Source organism: Mchenga conophoros, linkage group LG3, assembly GCF_057382185.1.
Source record: "Mchenga conophoros isolate Kocher_MC1m ecotype Shallow Benthic linkage group LG3, M_conophoros_male_GT1.1, whole genome shotgun sequence".
Lineage (NCBI taxonomy): Eukaryota > Metazoa > Chordata > Actinopteri > Cichliformes > Cichlidae > Mchenga > Mchenga conophoros.
Genome location: NC_140528.1, coordinates 18,164,330 through 18,188,984, shown reverse-complemented (window position 1 = coordinate 18,188,984; position 24,655 = coordinate 18,164,330). Strand labels below are relative to the sequence as shown.

At 43.2% G+C, this 24,655-nt stretch overlaps 1 protein-coding gene across 1 annotated transcript; it reads left to right on the top strand.

The window, feature by feature from the left end:
- Positions 1–15,819: 15,819 nt before the first annotated feature.
- Positions 15,820–24,322, top strand: LOC146577519 (protein NLRC3-like). The gene is made up of 3 exons (XM_085268279.1): positions 15,820–20,687; positions 20,804–22,631; positions 24,142–24,322. Exons 1-3 carry the CDS (start codon positions 20,432–20,434, stop codon positions 24,320–24,322), a joined length of 2,265 nt encoding a protein of 754 aa, XP_085124405.1. The 5' UTR covers positions 15,820–20,431.
- Positions 24,323–24,655: the final 333 nt, after the last annotated feature.

The window sequence follows — 24,655 nt, the reverse complement described above, 5'->3', positions numbered from 1 at the left end:
ACACAGGGGATACATGCTTATGACCCTAGAATGAACTCGCCTACCTGGACTGACTCAATAGGAGTGCCCAGGGGAGTTCCAGATGAGTATAAACTAGTGGACCAACTAGCTTCAGGATTTGAACATGTTCATATGGATAACTCCAAATAAGAATGTTGATCGCATAAACTATGTTCATTATAATGTGCCGAGACTCTCTAACCTGACAAGAGATGCCATGGAGGGGTTCACAGAACAGTTGGGTCCGACCTCACTGATGGGAGTGCAAAATCGAATGGCCCTAGACATGTTGTTGGCGTGAAAGAAAGGGGGTGTGTGTGCCATGTTTGGAGCAGTGTGTTGTACCTTTATCCCCAACAACACTGCTCCAGATGGCTCAGTAACCAGAGCTCTGGAGGGGCTGAAAACTCTGTCTAAAACCATGCATGAGCACTCGGGAATTGACAATCCGCTGGACAGCTGGATGACCTCAGTGTTTGGGAAATGGAAGGGGTTTTTCATGTCTGCAATGTTTTCTACTGCCACTTTTTAGCGATACTGGTCACCTGCGGTTGTTGTCTCATTCCTTGTGCCACAGGACTGCTGGAAAAGGTAATAACGAGGGCAGTGGACCCTGGAACGGTGGTTCCAGTGGCCATGATGTCATTGATGGACTTAGAAGCGGCCGAATGGGCCGAGGAGTGACACAACACGAAGTGTGGTGACCTTTCTTTTTGAAAGGTCAAGAGAGGGAATGTGGGAGTAAAGAAAATACTTTACTGCTACAATATAGCCTTCATCATTAACACTGCATTAAAATGTTTATTAAAGCTACTGGCATTAGACTAAAACTTTTATTAAAGGTGCAGCTATAATCATTGTATACACACATTGCATATTGTGCTCATGAAAGAGTTGATGCTCAGTCTATTCAAGGTCTTAAGCTTCGTTTGGCACGATGTCCCGATGATCTATTGTGTAAGTGACTTGGAGCAGCAGAAGGTTAAACCGCATACACGCTTACAAACACAAATGATTTAAACATAGGCCAGGCCGAGGGCCTGGAATTCATTTTGCTTCTAACTGCATTTGAGCTGCCTAGTAACAAGTGACAGAAGAAGAGTCAAGAAATTGTAAGTCCCCAGGAATCATCTGGAAGGTGAAACAAATTGTCATGTATGGAAGAATGTGACAGAAAGAGGAACGTCTCTGTCTGTTTTTATGCTGATATGGTGATGGTGTATATCTGACCCTGGGTGTGTTTAATAAAATTAAAAGTGTTGCTCACACACATAAAGAACATTGAGATCAAGTAAATTAAGATTAAGTAAAGATTAAGTAAAGTTAATATAAAGGACAGAGCCCAGAACATGATATTTTGAACCAACTTTGAATAATTAAGGGAACAATAGATGCACACAGTAGATTATTGAGGTGTAGCAGAGAGAGGCGTTTTGTTTTCTATCCTTTACAGGAGAAGATTTCAGGACCACAGCGACCACATTGGTGGCGAGAATCCTGGAAGCCCCAGACCGAACGGAACCAACCAGAGAAAGGGGAACCAAAAGAAGCACAGAACACAGAGAACCATAGTTCCAGAAAATGTGTTGTTTAGGAGATTAAAAGCTCGTTAGACACAGGTTAAATGTGAGCATAAAAGTAATGAAGAGTAATGAGAGGGACTTTAGGAACAGTTGCAGGATTTCTATGTTATGTAAATAACCCAAACGCAGTGTTCAGGCCGGATGTGTTCTACCCGTTAAAGGGGGCAAAGAAACCAGGACTAAGTTTTGAAGATGAAACTCTATAGAGGATGTTTCCAAAGATTGACAAAATAATCTAGGACCTTTTACCAGAAAAAGCTAATGGTATCTGTTTGGAGTTTACAGTGAGCACTGAGGGAAGTCAGAAGTGGGTTTAAATTGGGATTCTGGGTAAAAAAAGGGGGAGTAGGAAGTAGATTTAGGACATTTCACATTTCACAGGTGCTGTCTTAGAGCTTGATTTATTTGTTGTGGATAGAAGTAATTATGACGGAATAATAAGGAAACATTGAAAACATACAACCCGTTGAGGGGACAGATAGGGTTGGGCAATTGAAAGGTTTCATTTTGTTTAGCATAATCTCTTTTGTTATATTTTAGCCTTTTAACATGCAGGTAAACTTAATGGGATAAATTAGGAATTATGTCGTGTTTCTTAGCAAACACGAAAAGGGGGAGAACTGTCATGTAATTAATATATTCTTAGTGCTTATTTTCTGATTATATAGTTTTATGTACTTTAATAATGAAGGTTTGTAAAGCAAGGCCACTTTTGACTCACAAACTAAGTGCTCAGCCAGACTGAAAAACAGGAAGTTAGTGTAGAAATATACAAGCATATTAATAAATACAGGAAGCCAGACAGAAAAGAGGAACTTGTACCATATAAGGAGTTGTTGAAACTGTGTGACGTGTAAAGTACCAAAATAACACCTATATGAGACACATTTTTAGCTTCTAATGTTAGAGATCCTACAACTGGCGAGACCTCTTCCCTCTGACCCCTCCCCAAACCCTCAAACCCTCCTACCCACCTCGACATACAAACTCTGTGTGGCTTCACGTGTTCTGTTGATGTTTACATGATCGAAATAACTTGAACACAAACAAACAAAGAGGAAGACCGCACCGGAAGGAAACAACTACAAGTCCCAGCATCCTCTGTGTTTAGGGAGCAGCAGTGAAAGTGAAAGTATTGATCCTCTGTTCAGAGCAGCAGGAGGAGGAAGGTGGAGCTGAGGCAGGTGAGTGTTAACATGAATATGTTTCTTCTTATGACATAAAATAATTCCACGCTGTTCGTGTCTGTGGGTGAAATGTGAGGCCAGTCGGCTCCTCTGAGCGCTGGTTTCCTGTAAGTAGAGGAAGTGAGTTTAGCTGAGCCTCCGTTTAGTGTGAGAGAGCAGGAGGAGAGTGAGAGCTGTGCTGAGGCAGGGTGAGTGTTAACACCGCTCTGACATTACTGTGTCTCTGTGGCGGGAACAACAGGCTCCGTCAGTGGAGGCAAAAATAATCAGACTTTGGTTTTTCAAAGGAAACAACTTTATGTCGGAAGTTCCCGCACGCTCATTGGATAACGATGTGTCAATCTCAAGCTATTAGCCAATGAGCGTGCGGATTCACAGAAAGACCCGCCTTTATCACGGGACTTTAAAAACTACAATGGCGACAGAAACTCCGTGAGTGGAGTTCAGGGTGACGTTATGAAACTGTGACGTTTGAGCCACTTCCTGTTCTCAGTCCCAGCGTCCTGATCACCGAGGTTTCTGTTGCTCTGATATCTGATATTGATTATATTGGTAAACAGGCTGTAGCATAAACATCAAACACAGCTGAAGCAGTTTTTGGATGGTTGGCTTCAAATGATCCGTCGGTTTGAAAAGTAAAAACAATTAAAAAATAGGTGAAGCTGATGCAGGGTGAGTGTTAACACCAGGACTTTAGAGGGAAGAAGAGTCACAGCATGTTGTTGACGGGTTGTTGTTCAATCGGGGGAAGACATCTGAATCATTGCAGGGGGAATTGCTTTCACAACTGTAATGAATTTACTCTGAGTACATGATATGCCATAATTCTCTATGAATTTGTTATATGTTAACACATTTCCGTCATTGTCTAAAAGGTGTAAAACCGTCCAAATGCCATGATCCATCCAATCCTTATAAAAGATGGATTTTCTTTTATCGTATACATCTGTTGTTCCAAATCGAATTTGTATGTGGAGAAAAAATATGCTTGTATATCTATAATCCAGTTTTGAGATCCCTTCCCAGACGCCTTAACGCCCACTCACATCCTGGGCCATCTAACCTCAGGAATTCGCATGATAAGGTGGGGCCAGGTTTCACAATAAACCCACCCGAACCTCTAGCTGATTGGAGCCCACACCCAGGTTCACACCTTGGCTCAGGCGATTAGAGGATCATCAGGGGGTTCTTTTGTCCCTCTGTGGGGGGTCACTCCCACTAGGTTTATATCTGGGACTCTCCACCATTTGACCTTAGAACTGAAGAAGCTTCTCAGATGAGAGGTGAAACATCTTCAAGTAACTTAAAGAAGTCCAGACGCTTTTCTTTGCAAGCTCCTTTGACTACGATGACCTGGATGACTGAGAACCTTCACAGACATGCTTGTATATCATTTTCCAGTACTGGAGAACCTGTTTGTGAAAATTGGATAATTTAATTTACAAATTTCAAAGTCGCACTTTATAAGAAATTCAATGCCACCCAGCTTCTCCAAAATTACTTTGGGGAAATAAAACCAAATGCCGTTTGAATTATTTATGAAAGATTGCAACCATTTGAGTTTGATGGAACCATCATTGCTTCAAAATCAATCGCATTCAAACCTCCTTCTTCAAATGACTTCACTATATCATTCTTCCTAACATAATGTTGCTTGTTTCTCCAAATGTAATTGAAATGAATTCAATTTATATTATTGATTAGACTATTGGAAACATATAACCATTGTGATGGATAAATCAATCGAGAGATACCTTCTGTTTTAGTAAGCAAGACACGTCCAAAGATGGAGAGGTGTCTTTGTAGCCAGCTGTTTAAAATCTTTTTAGATTGCTGGGTAATATGCTCAAAATTTATATTTTCTCTATTATTTGTGTTCTTTGACATTATAACACCCAAATATTTAATGTCAGTTTTAATAGCTATGTTAAGAGAGCTACGAGGTCACAATCATGAATAGTTAATTATTCCCATTTTTTAATATTCAGGTACAAACCAGAAGCCTTTGAGAAAAATAGGGTAGAGCTTTTAAAATAAAAGGATGTTCGACCATATCAAATGCCTTATAAAAGTCTAAAAAAAGAATCACACCATCATCTTCAATTAAGTGATTAGAATCCAGTAGATCTAAAACCAATCTAATATTATTGGTCGTAGATTATCGATTAGTCTTAAGTAAGTTTAATTGAGTTAAACTTAAAGAAATCCAGATGCTTTTCTTGGACTGTTGGTTTCAGTGTTGAGTCTCATTCACACACTCCCTCAGACTCTTCACACACACTGATTTGCTGACATAAACACACTCCTGTGTGCTTTCTTGGCTTCACACACACACTGAGGACCATCTACAGACTGTGAGCTCCGTCTTCTTCGTCTTTGGAGCCGAACTCTGACAAAGGTAGGAACAAAACTTTCTCCAGCGTGTGAACTTTCCTCCTAGACTCAGTCTGAGCAGTCAGACCACATATTTCTAAAGCAGCACATGAAGGTGTGGCTCACACACACACAGGTGAAGGAAACAGCTGCAGTATTAAAAACTGCTTCACTGTCTACTTATATAGTCACTGAGCTCGGCCGCTGTTCCACAGTAACTGCTGTCAGAGTCACTGTTACTGAGTTAGCTTAGCTAGCAGAGCAGCTAGCAGTTAGAGTATGAACTCTGTAAGCAGTCAGCTCGGTCCTGGACATGGTTACTGACATAAAGCTGCTCTCTGCAGCCATGTTTGACCTGCTGCTTTGTAGGACTACAGTAATGGAGGATTTGGAGGCTGAACTGGGCTCTGTGACACTTTTTGTAGTGAACTGATGAAAGCTGCGTCTCAGATGGATGTTAGTCCAACACATCAGACACGACCTCTGCAGCTCTCAGTTGATGTGCACATGAATGATTTGTGTTTCCTCTGCAGGTGAAGGTAGAAAGTGTGTGTGAGCTGATGTGAATTGAGCAGCATGGATCAGTGTGAGGACAGAGAGGAGGGAGTCCCTCCCTCTAAAAGCACTCTGTGTGGGGAACATGAGAGCCAGACCAAAGCTCAGAGGTGAGATGACCATCTCTAACTGTCCATGACTCTTCTCCATGTCACAGCTCAGCACTCACATCACTGCTCCATCATTATTCACAGGAACCAGCCTGGACCTCCACCCAGCTCTATGGTCATAATATGACCAAAGATTCATTAAAAAGATAAAAATATTAGACTTTGTCCTGTAGCGCTGGATGAAATCAAAGAGGCGGCTTTATTTCAGCTGTGAACATGCAAACAGCAGAAATAAGGAAACATAACTGTAGGTTTGCAGTGAATGAAGCCTCAGCTCGACGCTCCACTTTGTCCCTCTTTTCCTTCTCCAAACAGCCACATCAGGAGTCTCTGATGGAGTTTTAAAATATTTAATAATTACAAATGTCCAAAGATGGGTTCAGGATACCTGAATCCACAGTTATTAAAGCTAAAATAGTTCACAGGGTTTGGACTTTGTTAGGTGACGAGAGAACATCAAAGTGTTTTTTTATCTTTAAACAGTATTTTTATCACTTCAGTTGCTCTCACAGCCCTGTTTGTTATTTTACCAGAGCTCTTATGTTTCACTCAGTGCTCCCACCAAACACCTTGGAGGACACATTAGTGTGATTTAGATTTCATTGGTGCAAACACAAGTCACACAAGCTAACCCATGGAGGCAGCAGCAGGCTTTGTGTTTGGTAAAGTCTGCTGGCTTAAACTAAGAGAGTTTAGTTTGTTAGCACAAAGAGCTGTCAGCTAAAGCCCCGAATGCACTTTGAATACAGACGAACTGAGAAAAACACTTTAAATACAGCAAACAGTCAAACTGACAACATCTTGTTCTGCTGATCATCCACAGCAGTACATTTAGCATTCATGCTAGCAGCAGGCTATGACTATCCACTGAGCACCAACACAGGTAGGAGTGAGCAGTGATGAAGCAGGACTGTGGGCAAGTTTGAGCTACAATCCTATTGGCTTCTCAGTTTCTCCAAAGAAAAGGGGAAAAATTCTTGGTGTTGTGAAGATGTGAGTTGGTTTTGTTGTCGTGGGGCTGGAAGGATGCTGGCAGTGAGAGGCTTTTCATACAGTGTTCAGTAACAGAATGAGAAGAAAGCCACTGCACATGAAACAAGGTGCTCGTAGTGTTTGTTTACTGTGTTTGTGCCACAATGTCAGATCAGTTGTAGATTCACATGCAGACTTGTCCAGTGAAACCAGTGCAAGTACTGCAGTACAGAGCAAAGACTAAGCAAGGGTGTTATTGTAAACTTTAACTTATTGTGCGCATGCGCCAACCAGCGTGCAGCCTGTTACAGTCGCTCCTGCTTTTCTCTTAGTTTAGCTCTTTTTTCTTACGTATTCTTTTTTTTTCTGACTTGTATTTTCATCCGTTTTCTATCTCTTACTCAATCATGTGGATTGAGAGAGTTTTTGTTCTTCTGGTGGCCGTGGAACTGTTACTTTTATCAAGGAACGGGACCGCGGCACATCTCCTACACGCACGGACTGTTTACTCCAGAGATCAGCTGATCGCCCTGATGTCGGTCGGCTCGCTGGCCAGGCCCGCAGAAGTGCCAGCTGAAATTTGGAGGAAAACACATCGGGGATGCAGAGGTCAAGGACAGAAGAGAAGAAAGAAGGAGATGGTGAGACAGCGGAGGCTCGAAGCGAGGAGGAGGTATAAACCGTGTCTGCCGTCTATCGTGATGGGAAATGTGCGATCGTTGGCAAATAAAATCGATGAGCTCTCAGCACTGGTACGGAGTCAGAGGGAATACCGAGAGTGTAGCCTGATGTGTTTCACCAAATCATGGATGCACCAGGACATTCCCGATGAGAATGCTTCCGTGGAAGGCTTCCACACTGTTCGGGCGGACAGGGACAGCATCGCTAGCGGTAAGCGGAAAGGAGGTGGGCTTAGGGCTGCTCGATTATGGCAAAAATGATAATCACGATTATTTTCACTGAAATTGAGATCTCGATTATTTGACGATATTTATTTAACCCTTTAAGACCTACCATAGAACCAAGTCCGCCAGAGCTTATATTATTTTTTTATTATATTATTTTTTTACATGTTGTAGTGCCATTTGTGGGAGCATTTCAAGTTGCTATACATCAATACAACTGTTATAGCCCATATTTTAATAATATGTATGCATTAAGTCCATAGTAACTACATTAATTGCAAAAAAGTGCAATAAACTACAAAAAAATTGAAAATCGTTTTTGTTTTTTTTTTACATATATTTCTACTTGGAGAAATTTAAGAGGCTTATCCCTCAAAACTTCAAATACAAAAAAGTTGCAAAAAATAGTTTACAACAACAGGAAATTTATTTTGAGTGTCTTCATAGTTTTATTTTGGAGATATAGCAATTTTTATATACTGCAGGAAAAACAAAAAAACTATCCTATGATGCAAATTTGCAAAGAAAACAGCATCAAAATAAACTATTTCCAGCAGTGCAATTCGAGTTCTAAGCATCCCAGAAACTATTCAGAAAAGTCAAACATGACTTCTAAAAACACCAGAATAGGCTTTTAAGGCCTACAAGTAAAAAACTACATTTTCCGCGAAAATGACGTCACTTCCGGTTTCGGGCAGGAAATGGCGGACATGCGATAGTTCGCACTGACCTCTGTTTCAATGTGGGAAGTGTTACGAACAGCTGATCGGATCTGGAATATTATGTTTTTGTTCCTGCAAGGCTTTTTATGCAATTTTTGCAAAGCTTTATGTGGAAGGAAACCGTGACCGAGGACAAGCTGATGACATAAGATATAAGTTTCATATGCAAAAACAAATTATTGCGCTAGCTTACATGGTTCCGGTTCTACAGGGATTTAAAAATAGTTACACAAAACGGAGCGTGCTCCTCTGACCGGCTTTAAAGGGTTAACAATAACAATGTATTGAATAATGACTTTAAAAAATAATATGAAATAGTGTGCAAATACTGATAACAGTGCAAATGTTTGCAATATAAAAAATAAATGAAAAATGTAAACATCTATGTTTAGTGAACTTTGCAGTGTTGCTCTGTGGTGCAACTACGACACTGTAGCAAAGACTCTGAGAACCCATAATGTTTCCACACCACTGAAGTTTTTGTTTTTTACCTCTCTTTTCAACCAACGGCAGTCACTCTCCTCTCCAAATAACTTCTGCTTAGCTTTCCGAGCTTCCCTCGGGTCCTCTTAATTGTTGTGACGGGTGTTCGAAATGCAGAGAGGTGCGCTCGATTTGCCACACGGAGCAGCGCGAGAGTAAAGCACGAGGGAGGGGCTAATAATCGGCTCAGTCATTTTTAATGATCGTTGAAAACCCAGATCGTAATCGTGATTAAAATTCGATTAATTGAGCAGCCCTAGGTGGGCTTGCTGTTTTAGTTAACAACCGGTGGTGTAACGCTGCCAACATAACAATCAAAGAAAGGATTTGTTGCCCGGACACTGAACTGTGTGCTGTAGGACTCAGGCCGTATTATTTACCCAGGGAATTCTCTCACGTCATCTTGGTGGCTGTTTATGTTCCTCCCTCTGCTAACCCCACAGCTGCATGTGACACTATCCACTCTGCCATAGCTCGGTTACAGACTCAGCACCCGAGTGCCTTTATTGTGATCTCAGGTGGCTTCAACCATGTATCACTGGACAATACACTACCAACATTCAAACAATATGTGGACTGTCCCACCAGGGGAGAGAAAATTTTAGACTTACTGTATGCTAACGTCAAGGATGCATACAGCTCCTCCTCCCTCCCCCCACTTGGTAGGTTAGCTCATAACCTGATTCACCTCACCCCCCGCTATGTGCCAATTGTGAGGAGGGAACCTGTGACCACCAGAACTGTTAGGAGGTGGTCAGAGGAGGCAATAGCAGAACTACAGGGCTGTTTCGAGGTGACCAACTGGGAAACACTCTGTGAGCCTCACGCCGAGGACATCAATGGGCTTACTGAGTGTATCACAGGCTACATAACTTTCTGCACCGACTCCATTGTTCCAGCTCAGACTGTTCATTGTTACCCAAATAACAAGCCGTGGGTGACTAAGGACATCAAAGCCCTCCTCAACAACAAGAAGAGGGCTTTCAGAGGGGGCAACAAAGAGGAGGTGAGGAAGATCCAGGTGTTACTAAAGGACAAGATCAGAGAGGCTAAGGACAATTACAGGAGGAAGCTGGAGTGGAAACTCCAGCAGAACAGCATGAGAGAGGTGTGGAGGGGCATGAAGACCATCACTGGATTCAGGCCAACCAACAGCAGGGGAGCTGAGGGAGGTGAGAATAGAGCCAACGAGTTGAATCTGTTTTTCAATAGATTCGACACCACAGTGTCTGCTCCCACCCCCACAACCTCACCTGCAGTCAGCCTGGAATCCAGAGCCACACCACTGTGCCAGCCTCTCTCTTCACATGTTGCCTCCTGTGAGATTCCTGACACCCCTCCCCCACCCATCACCTTCACTCAATACCAGGTTGAGATGCAAATGAGGAGACTTCACTCAGGCAAGTCTGCTGGACCAGACGGAGTGAGTCCCCTTGTCCTCAAGACCTGTGCCCCCAGCTGTGTGGAGTCTTTCATAAACTGTTTATGCTGAGTCTGAGTCTGCAGAGGGTCCCGGTGATGTGGAAGACATCATGCCTCGTCCCTGTACCAAAGACACCACGTCCCAGTGGCCCCCAGGATTACAGGCCCGTGGCACTGACCTCCCACATCATGAAGACCCTGGAAAGGCTCATCCTGGACCAGCTGCGACCCATAGTAAGACCACATCTGGATCCCCTTCAGTTCGCTTATCAGCCTCGTCTCGGAACTGAGGACGCCATCATCTACCTGCTCAATCGTGTCTACACCCATCTGGACCAGCCGGCGAGCACTGTGAGGGTCATGTTTTTTGACTTTTCCAGTGCTTTCAACACCATCAGGCCGACCCTCCTGGGTGATAAGTTAGCAGCGATGCAGGTGGATGCTTCTCTGGTGTCCTGGATTGTTGATTACCTGACAGGAAGACCACAATATGTACGTCTCCCACAGTGTGTGTCTGACAAGGTGATCAGCAACACAGGGGCACCACAGGGGACTGTCCTCTCCCCCTTCCTCTTCACCCTCTACACCACAGACTTCAGCCACTGCACAGAGACCTGCCATCTTCAGAAGGTTTCTGATGACTCTGCGGTGGTTGGATGCATCAGCAGGGATGATGAGACAGAGTACCGGGCTGTGGTCGACTCCTTTGTCACGTGGTGTGAGCAGAATCATCTGCAGCTCAACGTGGCAAAGACCAAGGAACTGATCGTGGACTTCAGGAAGACCAGGAAACACTTGACCCCCGTTTCAATCCAGGGGGTCAGTGTTGACATTGTGGAGGACTATAAATACCTTGGAGTACACATTGACAATAAACTGGACTGGGCTAAAAACACCACAGCACTTTACAGGAAGGGCCAGAGTCGTCTCTATTTTTTGAGGCGACTCAGGTCCTTCAACATCTGCCAGAAAATGCTGAGGATTTTCTATGAGTCTGTTGTGGCCAGTGCGATCCTCTATGCTGTTGCATGCTGGGGGAGCAGGCTGAGGGTCGCAGATGCCAACAGACTTAATAAACTAATCCGTAAGGCCAGCAATGTTGTGGGGATGGAGCTGGACTCCCTCAAGGTGGTGTCGGAGAGGCGGATGCTGTCCAAGATAAAGACAATGTTGGATAACACCTCCCACCCACTCCATGACATGCTGGTCAGTCACAGGAGCACGTTCAGTGAGAGACTGAGATTACCGAAAAGCACCACTGAACGACACAGGAAATCATTCCTGCCTGTGGCCATCTCCCTGTACAACGCATCCACTTAACACACTGTTTACTGCTACAACTACACATGTTTCTTTTCCAACTATTTATTTATGAGTGACTTATGTATGTATGTATGTATATATATGTATATATTGTACTATTCTTAGTTAGTGTCTTGTCTGTCTTGTCTTATTATTATTATTAACCTTTATTTAACCAGGAAAAGTCCCATTGAGATTAAAAACCTCTTTTGCAAGGGAGTCCTGGCCAAGAGGCGACAACACGTTGAAATTACAAAGTTACATACATATTATAAATAACAATTACATTTTAAAAACATTTTTCTCTGGCTCTCTCAATCTGGACTTAAAAGCATTTAATGAAATAAGATCTGCTATCTTCCAGTCTTTTTGCATCATGTTCCATGTGAAAGGGGCAGCATAAGTAAAAGCCCTCTTTCCCAGTTCAGTTCTGGCAAATGGAACATTGAGCAATAAAAGATCGCTTGAACGCAGGCTGTAAGAAACAGTACTTCTCCGTGTGAGCAGATCGCAAATGTAGGTGGGCATTTGTCCAAGCAGGGCCTTATAAATAAAGATGCACCAGTGAGCAAACCTCCTGGAGGACAACGAAGGCCATCCCACTCGAGCGTACAGATCACAACAATGGGTCAAGGCCCTACAGTTTGTAATAAACCGTAAGGAGGCATGATAAACTGAGTCAATCTTATGAAGACACTGGGCGGAAGCATTCATGTACAGCAGATCACCATAATCTAAAACAGATAAAAATGTAGCATTTACAAGACGCTTTTTTGTCTCAAAAGAAAAGCAAAATTTGTTTCGAAAGAAAAATCCCAATTTTAGTTTGAGTTTTTTCACAAGATTGTCTATGTGAGGTTTAAAGGTCAGAGAATCATCAATTAAAAAGCCAAGATATTTATACGTATGCACCACTTCTATGAGGTTTCCCTCAAGAGTGGACACCAAGGGGACAGTTTGAGGAAATCTCTTCATGTTTGAAAACAACATTAGCTTTGTCTTTTCAGCATTGAGAACCAATTTCAGCTCCAGAAGTGTGTGCTGAACCACGTCAAAAGCTTTCTGCAACGATTCTATTGCCTTTTCAAAGTTTGAGCCAAAGGAATAAATAACTGTGTCATCAGCATAAAAATGCATACTAGCATTGGACACATTTTGTCCCAAATCATTTATATACATGATGAACAGCATGTATATAAATGTTGGTTTAAAATGGAGCACTGTAACAAAAAATAATTTCCCCCAGGGATCAATAAAGTATTCTGATTCTGATTCTGATTACTATTTTTCTTTATTACGCAGCGTTTTTATAACTATTTCCAGATGTTTCTAAAGATGAAAACAGAATTAAACTCCAGCCTGATGCGTTTCTGAGGTTCCTGACTCTGACCGTCCCTCAAACGCCTCTCTGGGCGTCTCCTTCCGTCGCTTTTACTTTCGCTTTCGTGAATGTTGTGGCGCAGTTGATCGTCTCGAAGTTAAGGTAACGTTAGCAGTCTGTACTGTTTTCCTGGCTGACATCAGCTGTGTGCAGCTTAGTTTCAGCATAAATCTGCTTCGTTTTATGTGAGATCAGAGTCTGGGAACGAGACAGAAACAGTTGATGATCAGCAGCTGAACTCGATGTTACTGTGGATCCACTGACTGATGACTGTAGGCAGCTTCTCCTGCCTCCATCAGTCTGTGGCTGTATGGGCTCAAATTGTGGTCATAAATATTTTGTACTTGTAAATCAGGATTTTATAGGTGGAAAAAGAATTTGTGTGTGGACTTAGCCAAGGAATACGTGTGAAACTCTGCACTCAAGTTACAAGTACGTCCCTATTTTTCTTCCTTTCATCTGATTGGCCAATGTCATGTCAATCACAAATTTAACAATCCAATCAGAGAACAGATGGGTTTGGCTATTGGAGGGGTGCTTTATGAAGCTTCGGGTCCTTGAAGGGAATAAATGCCCCTTTGCATGCCAGCCCAGCGTTTTCCTTCATCACTAGGAAGGAAAACAGTCTGTGGTCGTCCGAGTTTTGTGATTTTTGTGTCACAGGTTTACGTGCTTAATACAGGGAACTCCAGAGGACACATAGGACACAGTGACCCGCTGCACACACACTGCACACACACTGCACACAATGACAGCTGCAGAGTTTGTGTCTGATGTATTAAGTATGAAACACTGTTGGGATAAAATCTGGTCAGAATGAATCCAGGTGCAGGTGTGTCAGTTTAGGACCACTGGACTAACATCCAAGTGCTCACAATATAAAGTGTATTCTGTAGTAACATCCTGGTGTTGCAGCAACAGTCCCACATGGAAACGTCAACACTCAAACTCAAAATCTCTTTTTGTCAACAATAAAATGACAGCAGACCAATTTGAACAAAGTTGGTAAAAAGCTTCAGAAATTAGTAAAATATTAAAAAGTGTCTTGATGCTCAATCATCCAGTAAATCCCCAAAGAGTTGATTCTGTTCATCTGGATGTTTTCAGCAGCATGGATCAGTGTGAGGACAGAGAGGAGGGAGTCCCTCCCTCTAAAAGCACTCTGTGTGGGGAACATGAGAGCCAGACCAAAGCTCAGAGGTGAGATGACCATCTCTAACTGTCCATGACTCTTCTCCATGTCACAGCTCAGCACTCACATCACTGCTCCATCATTATTCACAGGAACCAGCCTGGACCTCCACCCAGCTCTGTGTCCTTACAGAGTGACACATCTAAAGATGACATGATTGAGTTTAAAGTCTCTGCTGCAGAGAGGTGAGCTGTTAGGAACAAGAACTCTCTGATTTAAAGGATTTTGATGTTTCCTGGTTTCTAAAATGCATCTCTGTAGCAGAGCAGTGTCTCCAAGGACACACAGGCTCAGCTGTAACTGTCAGTTTATCTGGTTTAAGACACATTTGGACTCAATTGGCTGTTTTTAACTATGTATTTTAATCAGAGGTGTAAATTTAGACCTCACACATCTGGATCCTAAACTATGATAGAAACAGCTGCTAGCAGTGGGTAGTTTGACTTTGATACGCTGCTCTAGAAAGCAAACAAAGGTTTGTGCAGCTCCTCTTCAGAAAAGTGTTCAGAGAGCAGCTGCTGTATTAGACAAAGGCTCGTCGTGTGAGCCCAGATGTGTGTAACAGCTGGATGAAGGAGAACCATCACAGTCACGTCTCCATCCCGCCTTTATTAATGAACTTCCTGTTGCTTGCAGATGACAGGAACACAAAGTGTTTGTGCCACGTGATGCTGCAGGATTTGTTAACGTGTCCATGATGGTAACATCTCCTCGTCTAACTGCAAACACATGAGCGCTCCTAACGGCAGCTATCACAGCCACACAGGCAGACTGTGTCTCACTGTTGCATTCAGGGACATTTGTTTTCCTGTAAAAAGCTGAACTCTAATCTAAGAGGACTGTTACTGACAGGAAACAGCTGCATTATCTGCAGTCTGTGTGATCACAGCTGCTTCAATCACTTCATCAGAGAATTGATCATTGAATAAAACATGTTTGTGTCTGCAGAGGTCAGAGGTCACAGTCTGCAGGATCCAGCTGTCCGTCTGTGAGGAGTGACTGGTCCAAAGGTCAACCTCCAGAGTTCAGTGGTGAACCTGGACCAACGAGGTCAGAGAACTGTGATGACTCCTTTACATGTTTGTGTTTTCCTGGATAAATATGACCAAAGATTCATTAAAAAGGTAAAAATCTTAGACTTTGTCCTGTAGCGCTGTGTGGCAGGCAGGATTGGACCCAAACACAACAGGATGAAGTCAAAGAGGCAGCTTTATTTCAGCTGTGAACATGCAAACAGCAGAAATAAGGAAACATAACTGTAGGTTTGCAGTGAATGAAGCCTCAGCTCGACGCTGCACTTTGTCCCTCTTTTCCTTCTCCAAACAGCCACATCAGGAGTCTCTGATGGAGTTTTCAAATATTTAATTACAAATGTCCAAAGATGGGTTCAGGATACCTGAATCCACAATTATTAAAGCTAAAATAGTTCACAGGGTTTGGACTTTGTTAGGTGACGAGAGAACATCAAAGTGTTTTTTATCTTTAAACAGTATTTTTATCACTTCAGTTGCTCTCACAGCCCTGTTTGTTATTTTAGTAAGTAAGTAAGTAAAGTTTATTTATTAAGCGCTTTTCATAGACAGGTAGTCACAAAGTGCTGCACACAGAGATTAAAATAAACAGTATGATAAATAGCAAAATGCACAATATACACAATATAGAGTTTAAATGTAAATGAAAAATATAAAAATGTAAACAGCATTGGTCAACAGAAAGCTTGTTTAAACAGTAAAGTTTTTAACTGTTTTTTAAAGGATTCCACAGAGTCAACCAAACGTAGTTGTAGAGGTAGACTGTTCCACAGCCTTGGTGCCACAGACTGAAAGGCTCCGCCCCCTTTCGTCTTCAGACGTGTTCTGGGAGCAACCAACAAACTCTGAGTCTGTGAGCGGAGACAGCGAGCAGCAGTGTGTTTAGTGAGAAGCTTGGATAAATAATCTGGGGCCATTTAGTTCTCTGTACGTTAAAACAATCATTTAAAACGAATTCTAAAATCTATTGGGAGCCAATGTAAAGAACATAAAATAGGAGTGATGTGAGCTCGCTGGGTAGAGCGAGTTAGTAGTCTGGCTGCTGCGTTTTGTACAGCTTGGAGGCGAGAAAGAGATGATTTATCCAAGCTGGTAAACAGGGAATTACAATAATCTAAACGTGATGACACAAATGCATGGACAATTTTTTCCAGTTCAGCTAAGGAGACCATATGTCGCAGTTTAGAAATATTCCTTAAATGAAAGAAACAGGAACGAGACAGAGACTTTACATGTGAGTCAAGGCCCAAAGAAGAGTCAAATATTATTCCAAGATTTCGAATATTTGGCTCAGCAGAAGAACAGAAAGGGGCAACAACTTGACTGATTTTAGAATATAGATCAGGAGGAGCTATGATCATGGTCTCTGTCTTGTTCTAACAAGGTAATTGTTAGAAAGCCAGTCAGAGATTTGAGTTAAAGCCTGGACTAGGGTGGACAGCCTATCCAGCTGATGAGGCTTAACCAGAGCTCTTATGTTTCACTCAGTGCTCCCACCAAACACCTTGGAGGACACATTAGTGTGATTTAGATTTCATTGCTGTAAACACCAGTCACACAAGCTAACCCATGGAGGCAGCAGCAGGCTTTGTGTTTGGTAAAGTCTGCTGGCTTAAACTAAGAGAGTTTAGTTTGTTAGCACAAAGAGCTGTCAGCTAAAGCCCCGAATGCACTTTGAATACAGACGAACTGAGAAAAACACTTTAAATACAGCAAACAGTCAAACTGACCACATGTTTTTCTGCTGATCATCCACAGCAGTACGTTTAGCATTCATGCTAGCAGCAGGCTATGACTGTTAGGGTTGCCAACCGTCCCTTAAAAAATGGAATCGTTTTTTTGTAGAAACAAAAGTACACGTCCCGTATTGAGCTAATAAGGGACGCACTTTGTCCCGTAATACAGTGAGAATCAAAAGTAGTCTATAAATGTTCATGGAATTAACGCTTTGTTGGAAAACTTAATTCCCAGCCCCTCTCCTGCTTTGTGACCAATGAGCTGACAGCACACTTATGACAATACCGCTCATCTCATTGGTCGAGGAAAGGTCGCTTGCGGAGAAAATACCGGAAGACAACAGATGACCACAACAAGAAGCATGGCCAACAGGGAAACAAACGCCGACACTGCGGTGCAAGTCTCGGACGACAGTACACCTAAAGCTGGGCAGACACTGTGCGATTTTTTCAGTCACGTTATTCAGCTCCTGCTCAAACTGCACGATTGACTCGCAGGGGTTAGAAGTTGGTAGGTCACGATGCAGGTCTCACACTATACCGCCCGATGCTCTGATGCGACCCGAGTGCTCACACTGTGCCTCCATAACATGAAGGTTATAACAGAAAATCTGTCGCTCTCTCTGTCTTTCACTCACACAGACACACCACCACCATCAACTTTGCTAAATTGCTAATGAAAAACATTGATCAGGCAGCTGTGATTGAGCAGCAATGTAAATCCAACTATTTTCACGGTTGTTGTGGTCGTGATAATTTTGTGATGCCACATCGAAAAGGCTCGGATGAGCTTTCCAAAGTTCTACAAGTTGTGCCTCCATCGCTTGTGTCCAGATGCACAGCCGTGCTGCTCTGTCTTTTTCACCGACGTTTACGTGTTTGCGCGTGAGCAGTGTGAGCGGCTCACGAGCGATTGATGATCGGGAGCTGCTCGAGGTGTTAATCGCTTCTCGTTACCCCACATATACTACACGATGCACGATGAAGGCCAAAATCGGGCCGATCACCAAATCGGTCGCACGACTCAAAAATCGGCTCAAAATGGGCCAAAGATCGCACAGTGTGAGCCCAGCATCAGAGCAGCAATGTTTGTTCGCTCAGAGAAAGAAAAAAAGGCTGCAAAAGTACAGGGAGGAATGGGAAAAGGGAAACACCTGGCTGGAAAAGGTCACCATAACACCTATAAAGCGCACTGCACTGTGTGCCGGCGCACTTTTTCCATAGGCATGCTTCTAATGGTGGGCACAAGAAGAACATGAGGGGCGTGAAAGCTCGGGGAACCCTTAACCAATTTCTTGTCCACCAGGCCACGGCAGAAGCAGATATGCTATGTAAACACTGGTTTGTTTTTTAAACCCTCTGGTTAAGGTTAAAATGGGCATGTGCAGTGAATATCAGCGCTATGTGGCCAGAAGTGTGATAATATAATTTATTTTGTGTAATAAACAACTGCAAGGATAGATGATTACAACAAATAGATGACTAATACATAAAAGTAATACATAGATGAATAATGATGATGAGTTATGATGCGTAATCATGGGAACAAGTGGGTTTACAAACAGGAGCAGCTGATTAGCATTAGAAAAGCTGAAATAATACCTCAGCTGAAGCCAATTGCACTAAATGCACTAAATGTGCACAGAATATTTTTCGTTCTATTGCTTTCTATTAATTTATATAATTTTAAGTTAAGCAGGACAGAGTTCTTTTAAAGAAAGATTTACTTTTATTCTCAAAAGTTAAGCATGACAGGCTTCTGTTTAAGAAAGAGACCTGTTTCACTGTGTTAATGTTGTCATTTTGAGCTAAAAATAAATGGCTAAATGATCATTTGTTTCCCATATGGTCATATCACAAAGAATATGCATCTGCTTAAATCAAATTCAAGTCAAATGGTTAAAAAATAATTTCACACACACAAAAAAGAGCTACCACACTGGGAAGGGTGAAGACAACTAGGTTGCCCGGCCCTGGCCACGAGGTGTCCCTTATTTATTTTTCAGGGAGTTGGCAACCCTAATGACTGTCCACTGAGCACCAACACAGGTAGGAGTGAGCAGTGATGAAGCAGGACTGTGGGCAAGTTTGAGCTACAATCCTATTGGCTTCTCAGTTTCTCCAAAGAAAAGGGGAAAAATTCTTGGTGTTGTGAAGATGTGAGTTGGTCTTGTTGTCGTGGGGCTGGAAGGATGCTGGCAGTGAGAGGCTTTTCATACAGTGTTCAGTAACAGAATGAGAAGAAAGCCACTGCACATGAAACAAGGTGCTCGTAGTGTTTGTTTACTGTGTTTGTGCCACAATGTCAGATCAGTTGTAGATTCACATGCAGACTTGTCCAGTGAAACCAGTGCAAGTACTGCAGTACAGAGCAAAGACTAAGCAAGCCAGGAGAGCTCTCCAACTTTCTGAAAGTATCAGGATATTTGAGTGATAAGAAAAAGTGGATCGTGCAACAATGTCCCTCAGCACACAAAACAATCAAAGCAGAATAAATATAATGTTTTAGATCAAACACTTACAGGGACCTGAAGAGAGAGAACCAACAAAATGTCATGGCTAACAGAGGAACTCAAGCACAGACTGAGTTCTGACAAACAAAAAGGTGACAGTTTATTTACCAAAGGGGTGAACCACAGTGCTCTATATATGTACAGTGAGTCGGGGAGGGGGTCCAGGGCTCCAGGGAAAAGAGGGAAGGGAGTCCACACTCACTCCTCTTCAGTCACTCTTGTCCTGCTCTCCACTCACACAGCCACACACAGGAATCACAGGTAAGCGTCTGTAACCAGGTCCGGGGAAATATTTACTCAAAGTATACACAAAGTTAACCCAACTGGTGAATTAAGAGAGAGATTTCTTAGCAAGGAGCTGAGATCATGAACACAGGAGGGTCAATGTCCCAGCGACAAACTGCTCCATGCCGCAGCGTTAAATGGTTACCGGTAAGCCCAGGTGAGTCAGCAACAGGTGGTGTAATCATCATAGCTGTGTGGACCAAGAGCGAGAGGCCATTACAAGCTCCACCCAGGCAGGCAAAACCATAGCAGGAGAGAGCAAAACATAAAACCTGAAAAGCCATCATGAGCCAGCCAGAGAGACACAGAGTTTATACTAGAAGAGAAACCTGCTCATCTTCATCATGTTTGTTTAAATAGAGAAAATCAGAAGTCTCTGTGTGTCAGACCACGGCTCTACACGGACACTTCTAAGCTGCTTCAGAGTGAACTGACCCAGATAATCTGCACACAGCGGCTGTAAAACAGTGAAAGTCATAACTGTCTCTCTGATGGAAAGCTTTTATTGTGAAGTCAGGAAGTCTGCAGGAAGTGTTGAGTTTGTATTCATCACTCAGTGTTTAATGAGACAGGCAGACAGGAAGAGCAGCTCATTAGTGTTGATGACATCAAAGGAACTGTGAGGAACTGCAGTTTGGTCACATCTGGATGTTTTTCACTGACAGTAAATGTTTTAGTGATGAAGAAATGTGTTCACAGAGAGATGAAGAGGAGTGGTGTTTGTGAGGAGGAGCAGCTGTCCTGCTGTGCTTTGTGTCAGGACGTCCTGAAGGATCCAGTCTCTACCAGCTGTGGACACTGGTTCTGCAGACAGTGCATCTCCTCATACTGGGACCAGTCTGCTTCATCAGGAGACTCGCCCTGTCCCCAGTGTGGAGAAAGATCCAGAAGCAGAGCTGGACTGCAGACAGCCAGTCAGAGCAGCTGTGTACAAAGTAAGACTGAACATCTGTCTGCTGATGGACTCATTTCTGAAAACTGGACTTCTTGTGTTGTTCAGACATTGAAGAGTTTTCTTTCTCTTTAGTCTCATTGTTTTTCTTTCTTTCAGCAGATGTGGGTCTGCAGGAGGTTTTAGATGAACATAAGATCAGTCTGAGTAAGAGATGTGAACGTGTGACTGAAGGAAGTGATGAAACAGGAAGTAGAACCCTCCTCAACACCATCTACACTGAGCTCTACATCACAGAGGGACAGAGTGAAGAGGTTCATACCCAACATGAGGTGAGGCAGCTGGAGACAGCTTCCAAGATGGACGCCCTCCATGACGCTCCAATCAGGTGCCAGGACATCTTTAAAGCCTTACCTGACCAACAGAGACCCATCAGAGTGGTTCTGACCAACGGCGTGGCTGGTGTTGGAAAAACCTTTTCAGTGCAGAAGTTCACTCTGGACTGGGCAGAGGGCTTGGAGAACCAACATGTCAGTGTGGTGGTTCTGCTTTCATTCAGGGAGCTGAACCTGATCAGAGATGAGCAGTACAGTCTTCTGGAGCTGCTCCATGTTTTCCATCCAACATTACAGAAGGTCACAGCAGAGAAGCTGGCTGTCTCTCAGCTTTTGTTCATCTTTGACGGCCTGGATGAAAGCAGACTTTCATTGGATTTCACCAACAGGAAGCTGCTGTCTGATGTCACACAGAAGTCATCAGTCAGCCAGCTGCTGACAAACCTCATCCAGGGGAATCTGCTTCCCTCGGCTCTCGTCTGGATAACTTCCCGACCCGCAGCAGCCAATCAGATCCCTCCTACATGTGTTGACAGGCTAACAGAAGTACGAGGCTTCACTGACGCCCAGAAGGAGGAGTACTTCAGGAGGAGATTCAGTGATGAAGAGCTGTCCAGCAGAATCATCTCCCACATGAAAACATCCAGGAGCCTCCACATCATGTGTAGTATCCCAGTCTTCTGCTGGATCACTGCTACAGTTCTGGAGCACATGTTGACTACAGAGCAGAGAGGAGAGCTGCCCAAGACCCTGACTGACATGTACTCACACTTCCTGCTGGTTCAGACAAAGAGGAAGAAGAACAAGTACCATGAGGGACGTGAGACGAGTCCACAGGAGCTGACGGAGGCTGACAGGGAAGTTCTTCTGAAGCTGGGGAGGCTGGCGTTTGAACATCTGGAGAAAGGAAACATCATGTTCTACCAAGAAGACCTGGAGCAGTGTGGTCTGGATGTGACAGAGGCCTCGGTGTACTCAGGAGTTTGTACAGAGATCTTCAAAAGAGAGTGTGTGATCTTCCAGAAACCAGTCTACTGCTTTGTTCATCTGAGCATTCAGGAGTTTCTGGCTGCAGTCTACATGTTCCACTGTCACACCAACAGGAAGACAGAGGTGCTGAAGATGTTTCTAAAATCAGAATCTTTCACCAAGATGATTTTCCGTGTTTTTGATGACAAAGATCACCAAACACTTGATGTATTTCTGAACAGAGCCATGGAAAAATCCCTCCAGAGTAAACATGGCCACCTGGACCTGTTTGTTCGCTTCCTCCATGGCCTCTGTCTGGAGTCCAACCAGAGACTCTTAGTAGGTCTGCTGGGTCAGACAGAGATCAGTCCAGGAACCATCCAGAGAGTCATCAACAACCTGAAGTGGAAGAAAAGTGATGAAATCTCTCCTGACAGAAGCATCAACATCTTCCACTGTCTGATGGAGATGAACCACCTCTCATTATTTCAGGAGATCCAAGAGTTCCTGAAGTCAGAGAACAGATCAGTGAAGAAACTCTCTGAGATCCAGTGCTCAGCTCTGGCCTTCATGCTGCAGATGTCAGAGGAGGTTCTGGATGAGTTTGACCTGCTGAAGTACAACACATCAGAGCGGGGACAACAGAGACTGATTCCAGCTGTGAGGAACTGCAGAAAGGCTGGGTGAGTCCAGATGTGATCATTAACATCATTGATCAGTGTAGGTTAGTAGTTTAATGTTGAAAATAAAATCAGATTGTAACCACAAAGTGTTTGTGTCCGTACGCTGCAACCTTCCACACCATTCCTTTATTGTACAGACTCAGCAGCAGCTCCATGGATCCCAAATCCAAGAGTGGAGAACAGATTTGAAGTGTGTCACATCCATGCAGTCACAGCTGTTTCCACCATGTTTCCACTGATATTAATCCTGTTCAATGACACGTTTCATATCAGTGAATATGTTCTTTAGGACGTCCACTGACATGTTTAAGTGTCCTGCTGGAAATCACTCAAATCATCCATGAAATCCATGAAAAATCCTTTTAGTGTTTCTAACTTCACCCTCTGTCCTCTCTCTCTCTCCATCCTCCTCACTGCTTCTTTCACTGATAATCACACAAACATTGTATTCAGCTACAAAATAACACAATAACATCATCTGATGATCATTATTATAAGAGCAGGATCCATATTTGATATCAGAGTAACACACTGCTTGGTTATGTGCAGTCATCATCAGTGACTGTGGGTCAAACAGAAGCTCTCTGATTGGTTGCTGACCTTGGTCACCTGTCCACTCTCACCTGTTTGTGTTTGCTCTCTCTTTGCTGTCTCCATCCTCTCTCTCCTTTCTCTCCCTCTCTGTCTTTGTACGTCACTCAGGTCCAATGGAAACAGTGACCTTTACAAACCAATCAAAGACAAACTGATCCATGTCAGGTTATAACAATATTCAAAGTGAATACAGGCTGCTGCTGGACACAGACAGGTAACATCATTTTGACTTGCTGCCACCTGGATCTGGACTCATAAACACTGAAGCCCTGAACAGGAATACAAATCATTTTCTGCCAACTAGCGACACACCAGCAGATAATGGCTCAGAAAGCTAAAATGAGCCAATCATTTCTGTGTTTAGTTCCCCTGAAATCAGATCTGATATCAGCAGCTCTGAGTTCATTCATCATTATTGTCCAGTGATGAGATTTCTGCTCCGTTTGGTAACAGTCAGCAGGTTTTTCCTGCGTGTGGACGTGAACAGTCGTACCTGACAGCAGGTAGCAAACAGAGATCATCTTTCCAGCTGGAACTCTTCACTGAGCTGAACTCATTCAAAATGTTCTGGAGTCAAAACAGGAAACAGTCCAAATGTGTGTCTTCACTCTGACTCTGGATCAGATCTCAGTGACAGACTGTGGACATTATGGAAGCCTAAATGTGACACTATCTTCCTCCTTCATCTGCAGATTAAAGCCAAACAAAGATTCTCATTAAAAGTCTGCAGGTCTGAGAGAGACTCAATCGTTGTGTCATGTCAAACACAGTAAGAGGAGCTGAAGCACAGATGTGAAGAGCAGATTCATCAGATTATGACCTCACTCTGTTTTGTCTTCATATACATTCAGTCTGTGTTTATATTGCAGATTTTCTGCTTTTATAATAACACATTTTATATTTTCTATCATCACAGACTGACTCACTGTCTACTCTCAGAGTCTCACTGTGAAGTTGTGGCCTCAGCTCTGAAGTCCAACCCCTCCCATCTGACAGAGCTGGACATGAGTAACAACTACAAGCTGCAGGATTCAGGTGTGAAGCTTCTGTGTGCTGGACTGGAGAGTCCAAACTGTCGACTGGAGACTCTGAGGTGAGTTCACTGACTGCGGCTGTTGTTGTTTTTCTATATTTCAGGTCTTTGATGTTTGAAACTTTCTTTAGTTCCTAAATGTTCAGGATGTGTCTGAAGACAAATGTGAAGAAGTTTGAGTGCTTTCAGAAATGTTGTCTTTCCAAATGACTGAACAACAGTTTTTCCTTTTGGCTCCAAACAGAAGTGACAGACTTGAGCAGGGTTCATTTAAAGGCTGACAGAAGTGGAGTGGTGACGGGGAGATGTTTGACAGGACAGTGTTTCAGCCTCCACAGGTTCATGTTGTGCTCCATCAGTCAGTGAAGATGAAGTCAGTGCTGATGAGGCTGTAGAG